This window comes from Siphateles boraxobius, unplaced genomic scaffold (assembly GCF_051911475.1).
Source record: "Siphateles boraxobius isolate OS27281-9 unplaced genomic scaffold, OSU_SipBor_1 9, whole genome shotgun sequence".
NCBI lineage: Eukaryota > Metazoa > Chordata > Actinopteri > Cypriniformes > Leuciscidae > Siphateles > Siphateles boraxobius.
In genome coordinates this window covers 30,392,802-30,409,446 of record NW_027509219.1, presented here as the reverse complement: position 1 = coordinate 30,409,446, position 16,645 = coordinate 30,392,802, and the positions used below count along the sequence as shown (strand labels likewise).

At 36.5% G+C, this 16,645-nt stretch overlaps 2 protein-coding genes across 2 annotated transcripts in view; both read right to left on the bottom strand.

The window, feature by feature from the left end:
* Positions 1-200: 200 nt before the first annotated feature.
* On the bottom strand, positions 201-9,433 carry plekha2 (pleckstrin homology domain containing A2). Its single transcript, XM_077223634.1, has 12 exons — positions 9,145-9,433; positions 8,342-8,491; positions 8,119-8,175; positions 7,977-8,025; positions 7,796-7,893; positions 7,088-7,219; positions 6,889-7,014; positions 6,623-6,691; positions 6,463-6,533; positions 5,429-5,492; positions 3,528-3,605; positions 201-2,555 (listed from the first exon to the last, which is right to left on the bottom strand). Exons 2-12 carry the CDS (start codon positions 8,480-8,482, stop codon positions 2,268-2,270), a joined length of 1,173 nt encoding a protein of 390 aa, XP_077079749.1. The 5' UTR covers positions 8,483-8,491; positions 9,145-9,433; the 3' UTR covers positions 201-2,267.
* Positions 9,434-11,358: 1,925 nt separating this feature from the next.
* LOC143732486 (uncharacterized) overlaps positions 11,359-16,645 on the bottom strand; it is a 29,226-nt gene continuing 23,939 nt past the window's right edge. The window contains exon 15 of the mRNA XM_077223617.1: positions 11,359-11,743. Within this exon, the coding sequence (XP_077079732.1) occupies positions 11,646-11,743 (98 nt within the window). The 3' untranslated portion in view covers positions 11,359-11,645. The remainder of the gene's footprint in view (positions 11,744-16,645) is intronic.

Here is a 16,645-nt window from a genome sequence, read left to right as displayed (position 1 = left end):
TATTAAGACCAAGGAGCGATTGAAACCCACCGTATCTGACCAATTAGAGAAACCGTTCTTGCCGCCAAGCTCCGCCCATTTAGAGAGCTCTCTCTAGTTTATCATTATTAGCAGGTCTGAATTTCTAATCAGTGTCAAAGCGCGACTAGACGACGCACTTTGGACTGGGGAAGCAAATACTAAACAATACCTTTGGCATATTTTCCCTCACAAGCTAGTTTATTTCATGTGCAAAGCAACGATGCATATCAAGCAAAGAAGCATAAGTACATACATTGACTTTCATTTTGAGCAGCAGAAACATTACCTTAACATGCAATAGTACCATTCACAACGACAACAACGACAAAAGAATTGTATGAACATTTTCAGCCTTTTCAATGTAATCAGTATGAAAAATATGTATGTTTTCAGTCACAGTTTTCAGTTTATCATAAAATGTCTCAAAAAGTTTCCTTCAAGCGGCTTCATTAGTGATGATGAAACTGAAATGTCTTCTAAACAAGTGTAGGGGCTGGTTGCATAAACAGCCATTGTGTTAAGACAGTGTCTTAAGTTCTAGTATGACCCACTAGCAGTTAGTCAGGGGCATGTCAGTCTTACCTTTCGGTATCAAATTAGGCCACTACATAATTATGCTGGCTAACTGATTTTAAAAAAGCAATGAAAGGGCTTAAAGAAAAAAATTTATGGTCTAATTAAGACTAGTCTTAAGCAACCAGCCCCAGGTGAAGAATGGCAGACGTACCAACAATATTTTCAAGTGTACAAGTGGGTCAAGAAGTTTGAGACCACATTGGATCCAGAAATGTAAATAGGCATTTCATATTTAACACAAAGTTATGATGTAAAACAAAGAAGAAATAGAACAAGATGCTAATCAAAGAAGCAACTGTGCCCATAGCAGAGCACAAGATGTTTCTAAATGCTGGATAGCACGTTCATCAGCTGATGTTTGCTCAAGTGCACATTTATGTTTTTTTTTTTTTTTTTTTCAGCTTTCAATCATATTATTATACTGAAAAAATAGTTGTCTCAGATGTTCGGACCCCATTGTATGTCTTGGGTTAAAATAAAGACATTTTCACCAGCTGATCCTTCCTGATTTTACATTCCTACACACGTAAAAAACGAAACATTCTTTTAAAGGAATAGTTCACCCAAAATTACAAATCTGTCATCATTCACTCTTCTTCATCATGTTGTTCCTAAAGAATGTTTTTGTTTTTTTTCCTGTACAACACAAAATTACAATTGCTAGAAGAAATCTTAAACAGTTCTTGCCATACATTGCTTGATGGAACTTGACAGGAGGGTGAGGAAATAATGACAGAATTGTCATTTTTGGGTGAGCTATTCGTTTAGAGTGGGTGAGCAGCATTACAATGACCGAAGCACTTCTGTGAACCACTGAACAACAAAAGCAACAAAGTAGAGCTGCACGATTAATCGTTAAAAGATTGTGATTCAAATACCCAGGCGATCTTTTTCCTAAAATGACATCGAATTGGCTATATCTATAGGTAATGTGAAACTGGTTCACACTGCGATGCATGCCACCATTTTGGGAGGATTGCCCTCTGCTACTAATCTTTTGACAAGTATGATCACAGCGAACATTCAAATCTGTGTTGGCGCTTCCGCTGACCCAGACAAAGCAGTTGTCATGTATTGGTCTAAAACAGCTTAACAAACAGTCTTTTCAACCACACAGTACCATTAATTCTGTGTTACAGTAATTCAAGTTATCACGGAAGTACTGGGATAAAAGTTTATAGATCAGATATAAACGATTATGTCTAGAGTAGCAATCAAAATAGAGTAAATCACCTTTTAAAAGTAACTCAAATAAACTTCAAATAAAGAATGTATCAATTACATAATTTCACCAGTAGGTGGCGACAAGTGAATGTTAAATTTATTTGTCATTGAATCATTCGAGATTTGTTCAAAAATACTGATTCATCAAGTAATGAACCAAGTGAAGTCTTTATGAGTAAGTGATTGAATCATTCACTCAAACCTTTTTTTTTTATAATTCAAATTAATTAAAAATTTTTAAATAGACTGCAGCATTTTTGTCAGAACCTCTAGTTAATTACGTTTTTTTGTTTAGTTGTCTTTTCAGAATCATGGGAGAATTGTGATTTCTATTTTAAACAAAATAAATTGTTATTCTCAATTTGTCCAGAATCGTGCAGCTCTACAACAAAGAGCTAATATCACAACACTATCATTGTGCTGGCCAGAAGTATCCATTAAAGCAACTAAACATCAGTGGAGCGGAGATGGTCAAGACTGTGAGAAAAGTCTGTGTCGCTGGGAGCGAGTTGAGGCTGGGAATGGTGCCGTTGTCGATCTTTTGACTGAGAGACGTGGCTTGTGTGCGAGAGTGAGGGGAGAGAGCTGTACGGCCCTTCTTTTAGACCCTCCTCCTTCAAATGCTTCTCCTGATTGGGCACCGGGGTCCACGGTTGCCACGAATCTACAGTGGAGCAGCTCTTCGTCAGCTGAGGCTTCCTCTGCGCAGAAAAGACTTTGCTGGAAGAGCGGAACTGTCAATCAAGAGAAGACGACTATGAGACATGCTCATGCATTTTTTTTAAGGTGCAATTTTTTTTGGAGAGAATTAAAAAATTATTTACAAAATAAAGCTAGAATTGTTGTTAATTTTGTAGAAGCTGATGTGATGTTAAGGCATTCTACATTGGATGGTGATAAAAATATATAGTATTTATATTTGATATAATAATTACAATTTCTAGTTATTATTACACTCAGTGGGGTTCTATATAGACCTTATGTAGCTCCGCCTCTGTTGTGTTGGGTTTTCAGGCACAGCATGAAGGTAAGATCTTACGAATTTATAATGAACCGCTCATTTTAAAATCTTTAAAATATCCGCTTCAAACATTACAAGGCTCATGATAACTTTCGGTGACTTTACAATAAGTGAATCCACTTCACCAGCTAATTATTCTTCGACGGCGATGCCAACACTTTATGCCAAAAAAGGTTCTATATAAGGAGAAATGTCTTAAATGATTACATAATGCTTTCATGTATAAAAGGTTTTCAATTTGTTTTCTAGTGATAAAGTGTTTACAAGTGGTTTAATTCATAACCTTTATTCAAAATAAAAATGTTATTAAAACAAGATTAATTAATTAATAATAAATACATAAAATGATCCCATGATGGGAACCCTAAAAGGCCTGACAAAACCCTTTACGGTTCTATATAGAACCTTTTCTTCTAACACACAAACCAGATGGAATGAACTAAAACTGACATCAATACATTTTTGGAAACAATATCTGAAAGTACAAACTTGAAAGCAATACAATTGGCAACCCCTGACATGTACTCTTATTTGTACAATGCTTGGTACTCAAAAAAAAACTGCAAAATGTTAAATTTCTTGACAGCTACCTGAAAGATCAAAATCCGTGATGTCATTGATGACTGTGATCTAATCCATATCATCTGATATTAGATTTTTAAAACACTTAAAGGACAATTTTTACCTTAGATGGCCCTCTAAAGTCTTCAATTTTTGAGGAAATATCCTTGATCCAGCCCTTCATGTCTTCTGGAGTGTCTGTCTGCATGCAAACAGAACATGAACAGGTTAAGTTGACAAGATGTTTTATTGAGCTATTATGATATTCTGCATAGAAGGATCTAAGGATTCTCAAAAGCAACCTGTGTGTTACTTTGAGAGAGCAACCATATCATTATTTATAATCATTAGTGATTTATGTAGTTATCATTTGATTTACAAGTTTATCATTTATTCATATTATTGTTTGATTTACCTTACCTTCATTTCAACAAAATTAATTTATTCATATTATTTGATTTACATAATTTATCATTTTAATATTATTATTAATTTACGTAATTATATGTTTCCATATTTTATATTACTTATTATTTTACCTACTTCCTTGCTCTTGCAATGCTTGCTATTGTTGTTTGATCTTACGATTGTGTGGTTTGAAGGGATTTTATGTTTAAGAGATCAGAAAATGTCTCCATTTCAAGGTTTTTAACATCACATGACGATGGTGTTAAGTAGTAATATTCTATTTTTTGCTGTGGTGTTATAACACTTGTTCAATCAACATTCAGACGAAGTATGAGCATTGAAACATAAGCAACTAAGATTATTCGATAAACTCTGCTCTTTTTATTATCATCACTGGAAGACTGATATCTCCTGGCAGGGATTCTGCGTCTGGGGTCGGATCTAATATATCTGATATTTCTGACATGGAGATCCATCTGATGTAACAATACATATCAATAAACATTATGTATTTAAAAATTATGATTTGACTAATTGACATGATTTATAGTCCACAGACCTGATGGCTTTGTTTACCAGGTAACATTAAAGGAATATTATTATTATTATTATTATAGGAATAAAATTATATATATATTTTTTTCTTTCTTTTTTTCTTCATATAATCTTTAATTAGCTTTACTGTTTTATATGTTTTCTTAGTTTTTATGTATCTTATTGTTTGTTTCCTTGGCTTTTGTAAAGCACTTTGGTCAACACCAGTTGTTTTTAAACGAGCCATACAAATAAAATTGTATTGTATTGTATAAGTCACCACGTAATAATTTACATTGCACACAAATTTACTACTCATTTTGTTTCAAACCCATATGCTTTTCAGGCAAGCAGATTGTCCAAGCTGCTCTTTTATATGTTCCATTGAAAAAATGAGGGCAGTGCGATTTTAGTATTTAGATAAACTATTTTAGCATTTAATCATATTTTGAATTAGCTTTTATTTTTATTTTTATATTTGTGATTTTAATTTTAACTTTTAGTAATTTTAAGTGTTTTTGTAATTTTTTTAAATCTACCTTCAATTTGAATTATTTTTATTTCACTTTTAGTTTTAGTAATTTTAGTGCTTCAAATAATTTTTTTCACTTTATTGCCAAGGCAACATTCCTAATTACCTTATCTTTTGAGTTAAATTTTTTCATTAATAGACTTTTAATAGATTACACTTTAGTTAAAAATAACGATATCATATGAGGGTGAGTAAATGATGTTTCATTTTTGGGTGAATTAAAGGATTGAAGATGTTCATAACTCCATTTGCATTTACAACATGCCTCAGCCCTACAATAGCTACATAAACACCTGTCACAAATGTTGAAAAGCATTTATAATTATTTACGTTTCGCTTGAGTGACAGAGCATTTACGCAAGGACTATTCAAAAAACAGTTTATCTTAAAATACAATCTCACACAGCTGCAGATTTGGATGCCAGTCATTGAGATAATACGCACATGGTTCATGTGGTTAGCCTACCTAAACATGATTTTATTTATTTTTTAACAACTTTTATCATTGACACCTGGATCATTATTATCAAATCCATTTAACCCAGAGTTACCTGGATGTAGAAGGTTCTGGTACTTGTGATGATTTCAAAAAGGTTATCACGAGACAGCAGATCCCTACAACAAACAACACAATTAATAATTACAACTTTTTTTTTGTCATTTGAACAATAGAATCATAGTGTGTGTGTGTGTGTGTGTGTGTGTGTGTGTGTGTGTGTGTGTGTGTGTGTGTGTGTGTGTGTGTGTGTGTGTGTGTGTGTGTGTGTACACACAGCAGCAGAAGACACAGAAACTAACTGACGCTACAATTTGCACAGGCTCACCAACATTATTGTCCAAGATTGGAAAAAACATTGGTCTGATGAGTCTCGATTTCTGCAGCAAGATTCAGATGCTATCATGACAATATGGAGCAAAATCTCTGAGGAATGTCTCCTTGCTGAATCTATGCCATGAAGATCTGAAGGAAACCTGGTTCTAGCAAGGTGTACACACACACTATTTTTTATTTTTAAGAAAATGTTTTTTTATCAAGCAAAGACGCATTAAATTGATCAAAAGCCAGTAAAGACATTTGTTACGAAAATATATTTAAAAAAAATGCTGTTCTTTTGAACATTCTATTTATCAAAGAATCCAGAAAAAAATAATCCAGAGAAATATTAAGCAACACAACTGTTTTCAACATTAATAATAATAATAATAAGAATAAATCTTCCTTGAGCAGCAAATCAGCATATTAGAATGATTTCTGAATGATCGTGTGACACTGAAGACTGGAGTAATGATGCTGAAAATTCAGCTTTGCATCACAGGAATAAATTGCATTTTAAATGCATTAAAATAAACCATTATGTTAAACTGTAATAATATTTTACAATATTACAGATTTACTATATTTTTGATCAAACAATGGTGAGACCTTACCTACCCCAAACTATATATATGTGTATATATATATATATATATATACACACACACACACACACGTATACATTTTAAAGCTTGAAAGCTACAGTACAGAAATGCCAGAAATGTGAACAACGTGTTGGTTTGTGAGCAAAACCACAAAAAAAGTTCTCACCCTGATTTTACAAGGCACTCGTTAACTCTCAGCACATCCCGCAGTCGAATACTGCGCAACGGTTCCTTATCCTAAAAAGAGACAAGTGTACATAACTGTTCATGATATAAATATAATTCACTTGCTTTCTGTTAAAGAGTTTTCTATTCCAGCGTCTCACCATTTCAGATTTATAGTAGCTCACAGTTTGGTCATCTAAAATAAAAAACCTCCTCTTCCAGCTTTTCCTCTGAAAGAACATTTGGTTCAGTGATGGTGATGTCAAAATGGATTTAACAAAAGTTTTATAGCAGTGTTTCTAGTTTTGCAGGGTCCATATTTTACATAAACTATGAACTTCATAAGCCCATCAATATGCTAAATTATTAACTTGACAAACTAAGGACATACTGGTTATACCCAAAAATCACAAGACACTGGTCTTACCACATTGCCTTGCTTGACACAGAAGCCAGACCTCACGACATTTGGACGCACACTCTGGCATCTTCTTAAAGTGACATGTGACCCTAGTTCACTCGTGAACACATCCTCAGACTCGCTCTGAGGAACCTAACAGATTTATGTTTATGTTTTCCTGTCAACTACATTAAAAACATGAATAAAGAACACACAAATACATTACCTGTTGGACTGGCGTGTGCACAACCACTCCTCCGACAATTTCTGTTTTATACGCCTGTCCAGATGTCGAATGACTTGGGTTTGAAACATTTGTGACATCAGAGCTTTGGGCCACTGGTGAAGCTTTTGGAACCTTAAAAAGATATTTACTGATTAAAGAGGACCTATTATGCTTTTTTTTTTACATGTTCAACTTTCTTTAGTGTGTAATGTTGCTGTTTGAGCAAGAAAAAGGTCTGCAAAGTTTCAAAGCACAAAGTCACTCCAAAGGGAGTTATTCTCTATATCAGTGCGCACTGTTTCTGAACTCCCTGAAACGCCTCGATTGTAGTCTTGAGTTTTCTTCAAAGAACAGATACACCTCATTACATTACATTACAGGGGCTTGGCCTGGTAGAGTTGCGTTAGTAGCGTGCTGAAACGCGTGGTTATAGTAAGGGGTGTGACTTTTCAGAAATATAGTCAGAGCGGTTGACCAATCACAACACACTGGTCCAGTCAACCAATTAGAGCGCATTGAGCTTTTCCGAAGGAGGGGCTTGATAAGCCATGAATAATCTTTCATATCTGACTAATTTTCCAGAAGCTCTAAGCATGCTTATTTATGGATGACATTCAGGTTTGTCACATTTCTTGGAATACATATGAGATAAGATAAAATACCCAAAAATGACAGCGGTGAAGTGAGTATGCAAGAAGCTTGACATACTGTAATTTTGGTGGCATTATTCAGAGCAATGACCCATTCCTTCAAGTCCACAGCATCATTAGCCTGCAGAAAGTACCGTCTAGACAATGCATTTATTACTGGAAGAAAACAAAACAAAACAAAACAATGGTTAGTTATTGATTCTATGAAAAAAAAAAACATATCCATATTACGTACTTACCAAAACAGAACTCTGCCTTTGGTTTCTGTTTTACTGATGCTTCATTAACCTACAATCAAGTTAAATCAAATTTGAATAAGCAAAAATAAGTAACAATAAAAGAGCCTTATATTTCTTTTTATATTATGGTAGAATATGATACCTTTGAAATGTAACTGAGTCGCAAACTCCCAACAGACTCTGTTCCCACAGGTAGATTCTGTTTTTCAAGGAAAAAGGGAAAAAATAGTTATGCAAATTAGGATTACAATTTTTTAGGATGCAAATTTTAGGTTTAGAGTGTAGGTAAATAAGAAGATCATCTATAATGCCATACTGTACCCTAACATCTGTTTAAAGCTGCACTTGAACATAAAGAGCAATACCTGTGGATTGTCCATATACCATAGGAGAAAATTCTCATGAGTATCCAAGATGAAATAACGCCGGTAAAACCTATCACTGTTCTCTTTTTCCTCAATATCCAGGAATCCACAGGTCCTGTTTTGTCTGTCCAGGTAAGGCATGTCCCAGATCTAAAAAGAAAAACAAAACAAAAAAACACTGAATCTCACAAATCTGGGTCCCTGCCTTCTTTAAATAAATAAACCTTTCTTTTAATTTTTGAGAATACAAATAAATTGATTTAGAAACAGACCATATAATTGCACACACACGCACAGTTTAATGACTGCAAATGAGATGATCCATATATACATATATAAATATATATATAAATATTCACACAATATTTATAAAAAAATGGCCTACTAATAGTAAAAAATATCATATGGCTATTTTTATCTTTACCCTCTCAATACTAGATTCAAGATTCCCACACCTTTTGAACATTTTTCCACAGTGGCTCTATTAGTCTCTTTATACAGAGACTGCACTTCGAGTAATTTTTAGCAAATGAAAAAACTTTAGAGCTGAGCATAGCTAGAAAAATGAAAATGAACGACTATAAAAGTTTACATGACTTTCCATGAACGTGGGAATCCTGTAAATCCAACATAGGTAAAACAAAAACAAGTTTTCAGAGTGTTCTTGACAGGTGGATTCAGGTGTGGTTCACCTGGACCAGGATTTCCTCAACTCCCAATGGAAAACGGTATTACGAGTATGAGATCAAGCTTTTAGAGGAAGTCGGTATTGCGCATAACTGCCACACCTAATATCAACTTACTTCACTTCCAGAATCCCTAAGGCTCGTGACTCATCCGCGTTCCGCTGTGTGTGTTTTGTTCAGCGCGCTCTCAGAACACGATGCACGGACAATGCGCGCTCATTTATCCGCGAAAACAGATGAAAGCTCCGCGCAGAAAGCCGAGCCTTGTGCCACTCGCGCAGCCTCTTTCCGGGTTGACAGCAAGTTGAGTTAAAACCAAAACTAAACGCATCCGGTAGTGGATCTTTATTTTTTTTCACGTGTGGAAAGCGGAACCCAGTAGATGCCGTGTTATAAACGACGCAATGGGCAAGTGTTTAACAGAGCGTGCGAAACAAGACATATAAGGGGGTTTCAAACGTTTTAGCTTAAAGGTTATTTAGTTTGGTCAGACCGCGGCAGTTCCAGCCTGCAATTTCTGCTAGTAAATAAAAATGAATAAAAAATAGTAAATAAAAAAAGGTATGCCAACTGTTAGTATATCATAAATTTTTTTGGTGCTTTGTTTAAAAACCGTTTTGGATAATTAGCATTTTGATAATTATGCGAATGACGACAATTTTCAATTTTGCGCGAGATCAACCACAGATTACGCATCTAAAATAACATTTAGAGGGTTAAAATTCATTGCAAAAATGCTAAATTCTTTTAAAACAGCCGATCCCCACCCCTTTCAGAAAGTATCTGAAAAGTTTTTGTCATACTACCATATAGTACAGTATTTTGTATTGTGAAAGGTTATATGGCTACAACTTGAATATTAACGAAGCATAACCCAAAATAAAAAAGCATTCTTTTTAAAAAAAACTGTTTAAAACTCTTGTCAAATGTTTTATTTATAAAATATTTCATGAAAACATTTCATTTGTGCATACAAATAAACCTGATTCTGGTCGTATTTTTAAAATAAAATACTGACCAAACAAAATAGCCTACACTATAGGCAAAACTGAAATCTTGTAGCTGTTCTTTCATAAGGTACAGTTGTTGTCTGGTTCTTAAATTAGGCAGGTTTGTACTTGTTTTGTTAATGCTTTGCCTTTGGCACAGCTACCATTACCTGGTACTAGTAGGAAGTCTTAAATGGAATTGAAAGTGTGCCAGGGCAAAGTAATGATTTAAATAAGTCAGGGTTACTTTTCTTTAATCACAAACATTTAGTTTAGGGGAGACCGGGATGGTAGTAACACTTTTTGTTTCCGCATCAGTAACACAGCGGTTGTTTGTGCTAGATCTTTCCAACTTTGATACACAGTAGCCACATTTGTCTACTACAAATAAAACTCACTTGGACATGTAGGCCAATCACAGATTATGCGAGTTAATGTCAAATACAAAGAGTTTCCAGTACTGGGGTGAGTTGCAACACTAGCTGGGATAGATGTAACAATAAGAGGGGATTTGCTGTGATAAGATCCACATTTTATGCAAGAACTTTATTGAAGAACAAAGAATAATCACCTTTGAATAAAATGAACAATTTAGCTCAGTCACATGCCACTTTTCCTATGAGCTCAAAATGGTGATGGGAGTGTATGATATTGATGAAATTACCATAGCTCTTTTCTGACTTCTGACAGTGTTACAACTGACCCCGTGTTACAACACTCCCCGGTCTCCCACAATTTAATATTAATGCATTGAATCTGAAAAATTAAACCTTTGATGGAGACAGGTCTAACTGAAGTATAAATACAAACCAGACTCTATTTGGAAGTAGCTTACATTCACTCCTTTCCCCTCAGGTGATTTCCTTATCTAAAAAAAAAAAAAAAAAAACTAGATAAAGATAGATTTTTTCAAACAAGTCTATCTTAAAAAAAAAAAAAAAATCCTAGATCAAAATAGAATTTTTCAAACAAGTTTGGAATCAATTTAGATTTTTAAAAAGGAGAGCAATTGTACCAGACCAACAACTGAACAAAATTGATGACCACAACCTATAATCATTGATAAATAGAACAAATGGGGAGCAGAGATAGAAGTCTAGTAAGCATACAGAAGAATATGTTAGTAGCTAAACAAATATTATATTTAAAGTTGGTTCCTCATTTTAATGTATTGTCTCTATGTATTATAAAAAACGCTATACAAATAAACATAACTTGAATTTTTCTAAGCTCACAGTCTTACAGAAAGGCCTACATCTTCATAACCACAACAGATTATACTGAATATATAAATTATAATATAACATGTATTAAATACACAAAGCTGAATAATGAACAACAATACTAAAACAGCTCATTTATTAGTTTCAGTCAATTTTATAGATAAAAAATAAAGTCAGGTTAAAACATACTAAAACATTTTCATGACCTACATTTGTACATAGAAACTGTATTATAAATGGTAAAGCTTTCACTGGAAAGCTTATAAATTGTAAGTAATTACATATGATTAGCAAAGATATATGCTTTAACATTTACGATAAACAATAAATTAATTATGAACAAAGGTGTACGTACCAATGGTAAGAAATTACATTTTGACAAAAAAAAACAAAAAAAAACACACACTTATGACACAGAACAAGTATCATTCGAAATAATTCGTGAGAATGTGTAAATGTTCATGGTTAAAATCCCATTGGCTCCAAAAGATTCAGTAGGTGTGTCTGCAACGCAAAGAACAAAAAGTAAAAATTCTCATATTCCCTAGATCTGGTAAAATTATGCATTGTTCACAGAAAAACCTAAAGAAGTACAAACTTTGATACAATATGCAGAACAATATTACAATATGCAGAAATGAAAGAATTATTATTTTATTTCAATTTAAATAACTAATTTTGATTTTCATTATATAGTAAATGTATATATATTATATATATATATATATATATATATATATGTTAATTTAAAGGTCTAGTGTGTGATTTTAGCGGCATCTAGTGGTGAGGTTACGAATTGCAACCAACAAAAGTTACGGTGGCCGACACGAAAATATGTCATCGTCTGAGACAGCAGAGAGTAGCCAGTTCTGCAATGACAATTCTTTACAAGGATAAATTAAGAAATTATGTTTACTTAATAATTCAGAAAACCAATATGTTATTGTGAATATTATTGTTACTTGTTCATCATTGTGTCAGTGTTTTATTCGCTGAACTAAGCTTGCTTCCTTTCACGAAGAGAAACATAGTAACAAAACATTTCAATGTAAGGGGACCCGCGGTGTATTGTAGATAGAAACTGCTCATTCTAAGGTAATACAAATATAACGGTTCATTAAGTAAGGTCTTTATACACCACTTAAAACTTCTTTTTCAAGGTAGTGACGAAATCCGCTCTGTAGCGCTGTTTATTCGCTGTCGGCTACGGTAAAAACATGACTACACAATATGTCGACCTCCATAGAAGGGGGTGCCCGTGGTTATGGAGATATAAATGTCTCATTCTAAGCTAATAAAAACATAACGGTTCATTATGTAAGATCTTTATACACCACTGAAAACATAGTAATGGATCTTATATTGCATTTCGGTCAATAGATCCTCAGAAATATTACACATTGCACCTTTAATGAAGGAAAAAAGTATTTTTGTAACTTGAAAAGCACAAGGGTAGACTTTGGTGGGGATGACCGGGTCTGCCACTGACTAAAGTGAAGGACAATGCTTAACGTAATGAACTTCACATATTATTGCCTTTTTTCCCCTCTAAGACTAGTAGTAAGTGGAAAATAAATGGTGAAATTGGAGTGAAATAACCCCGGACATCAGGTGCGGGATCAAGTCAACAGTCGTATTTAATATGTTAGAGCAGAGAATGTATAGGAAATTAAAGGTGGGGTATGTGATTTGGAAAACGACCGGCAGATTTTGAAAATACACAATACAAATGGTCCTACCTTCTTTCCTCCAACGCTGGCCCTGACTCCACCCATTCGAAGAACATGGACACGCAATCATGCACGAGCGAAAACTACTCGGTTACTCATGTAACCTCAGTTCCCTGAGTTAGGGAACGAGTATTGCGTAGCTATACGCAGTGGGGGAAACTCCTTTTCCTCGATTTACTGAAGCCTTTATGTAAAGCGCATTTGCAGCTCTACAGCTAGAACATGAGCGTCTGAACATCTATACTAAAAATAGTATACATCAGTTAGAAATAACCCAATATACTACACCAAAGAACCCAGACACTGTCGGGGTTATTAGTATACAAACATATAACCAGTCACATGGGTTTATATATGGAATTATAACCGGCCAAAGCGGGTTTATATATGTATGGAATATAACCGGCAAAGCGGGTTTTATATATGTCATATAACCGGCCGAAAGCGGGTTTTATATATGACATATAACCGGCCAGCAGCGAGTTTTATATATATATGTGAATGTGATTGTGCACAGTAATATGACAAGACCGGCCACCGACGGGTCTTAATCATACCGAAAGCGCCTTCGCCTGCAGGGAAGGCACTTCCATATTATAAAAACTCAAATGTGGAAGGCGAGGACCAGCCGGCCGCATCACAAATATCACTAATGGGAATGCCAGATGACCAAGCCCATGATGAGGCCATACCTCTGGTCGAATGGGCCTCGATGCCTATTAGGGCTGGGCGATAAATCGATTTTATCGATTAACTCGAATGTGTAGTTTACGTCGATTTTTTTGAATGAAAATCGTTTTTTTCTTTAACAACCGCCGATGCTCCCATCTGGGCTCCCGTTGTTCCGACCGGGCTCAGCGCTTGCCATGATAGAGATACACAAACAACATGGCAAATGAGCAAGACCGCGGCAGCAGAAGCACAGCCGCCGAAAACATGTACAAGCTGAATCTGCAGGGCCGCCAACTCTCACGAGTTCACTGTGAGAGACGCAATTCTGTCACTTTTTAAACGCTCTCACGCCACACATCCATTTTCTCGCGCAGAGAAAAATCGCGAAGCAAAGAGAACACTGACACCGACAGACAGAGACTGAGCAGGTTACTATCGATATGAAACAGATTCTCAGCTCTCAGATTCTGTCAGTTTTATTACAAAATTCAAACAATAAACACCGTTTTGGCGCTTGTAAATGTGACGTGAAAGAACGCTGACAGATCTCAGTTCAAGCGCCAAGTGAACCGATCATCTGTTACTCTTTACTACAAACTTACCGAGATGTAATAAAATCGATCGATCAGTGTTTTTCAACCGCGGAAAGATGTCCATAAAACAGCTGGAGAACAACATATGCTACGTAACGTTATATTTACCTCAGGATGGCTTTTAATGACCCATAGCACGCATGTTAGTTAGACGCATTATAAAATAAAAAACGCATTATATTTAATTTGAGTTAGTTTTAACCTTTAATAATACCACCTGACAGGCCTCTCTGTATGTTTACAGCATGAGGTGATTTTTTTTTTTTGGGAGAACAATTAACACATTAACGTATCTACTTTTAGATAGTAGTATATACGGTAGTAGTACGTAGCTACTACGTACCTATTTATCCAAAGGAATTTATATTGAATCAAGATCAGAATCAAATCACAAGAATTGAATTGAAATTGTGAAATTTGTGTTAAGCAATAATAAAAACAGTAGCAAACCAGTAAACTTAATAAAATTATTTTTAGTTACCAAATCATTTGACTATCACAATACACTTATTGTGATGCAAATTTTTTGTTTTTTTTACACATCCCCCCCAATCCCAATCCACCCATTTTATTTTATGTTACATTTTCATTGTTTTCAAAGACAGGGCCTGTCCTCTTGTCTTTTTGGCTTGTTGTTTCTGATTGCACTTTAATGGAGATCAAATCCCAGAAGGGAATATTAAAACAAAATAAAGTTAAAACTTGTTTTGAACAATTTCTTTGTCATCTGCAGATTGATTTTAAGTACGTAGAGAAAAAAATCGATTTAAATCGTAAATCGGATTTTTTGTGAAAAAATCTGGGATTTTTTTTTAGGCCATATCGCCCAGCCCTAATGCCTATAGGGCAAATTTGACCCGCTGCGGTACAAACCATAGAAATAGCATCCACTATCCATCTAGACAGTCTTTGCTTAGTGACTGGATCCCCCTTGGATCTACCACCAAAGCAGACAAAAAGCTGTTTTGATTGTCTAAAAGACGCAGAACGCTCCAGATAGATTCTCAGCGCTCTGACAGGGCAGAGAAGATTAACCTCTCCATCCTCTGTAGAAGGAGGGAGGGCTGATAACGTCACCACCTGTGCTCTGAACGGTGTTGAGAGCACTTTAGGAACGTAACCATGTCTGGGCTTGAGGATGACTCTGGAGCCATCTGGACCCAACTCCAAACATGCAGGGCTCACAGAGAGCGCCTGCAGATCTCCCACTCGCTTGATAGATGCCAACGCCATAAGGAGAGCGGTCTTCAGCGAGAGGGGTTTTAGATCAACTGATTGGAGCGGTTCGAAAGGCGGACCTTTCAGAGCCCCCAGGACTGTGGAGAGGTCCAAGACGGCACAGATGGAGGTCTGGAGGGGTTCATTCTCCTAGCACCTTTAAGGAATCTCACGACCAGGTCGTTTCTTCCCAGTAACTGGCCAGCCACCAGAACATGATGTGCTGCTATGGCTGCCACATACACTTTGCGCGTGGACGGGGAGCGACCCGCATCCAGCAGCTCCTGTAAGAATGAGAGAACCACAGATATCTCACATGACTCTGGGTCAGCCTGATTTTTCAAACACTAGGTGGAGAAACCTGACCATTTCGAAGCATAAAGGCGCCGAGTCGACGGGGCCCTGGCTTCAGATATAGTGCTTAAGGAAGGTCTTCTCAGGAAGGTCTTTGGGTACCCGTTGAGGGGCCGAACATGGAGGGCCCATAAATCGGGTCTCGGATGAGAGAGCGTACCGTACACAATGTACCGTGTGAGGAGGTCTTTCCTCAGTGGGAAAGGCCATGGGATTGTGTCCGATAACTGAACCAGTTCCGGGAACCACGGTCTGGTTTTCCAGAGAGGTGCCACCAGAAGGACTGGGCTCCCGCTCTCTCTGACCCGCTTGATGACTTGTGGAATCATCGAGACGGGGGGGAAAGGCATAAAGGAGACGGTTGGGCCAGACATGGGCCAGCTCGTCCCTGTCCTCCGAGAAGAACAATTTGAAGTGGATGTTGATTCGAGTCGAACAGGTCGACTTCGGCGTCCCCAAACACCTTCCAAATCAGACTGACCGTCTGTGGGTTCAGGGACCACTCGCCGAGGGGAGTGTTACCGCGTGAAAGCAAATCCGCGCCCACATTCTGGACGCCCGGTATATGCGCTGCTCTCAGAGAGCTCAGGTTGGTTTGTGCCCATAAGAGGAGGTCTCTCGCCATCGCATGCAGGTTTCCTGACCTGATGCCCCCCAGGCGATTTATGTAGGCCACCACTGACATATTGTCTGTGCGGACTAAAACGTGGTGACCTCTGAGGTTCGACAGAAATGCCTTCAGGGCCAATCCAACTGCTTTCATCTCCAGACAGTTGTTAAGTAAGCTCTGCTCCGTGCTCGACCAGAGGCCGGATGCAGGCAGGCCCTCGTGCAGCGCT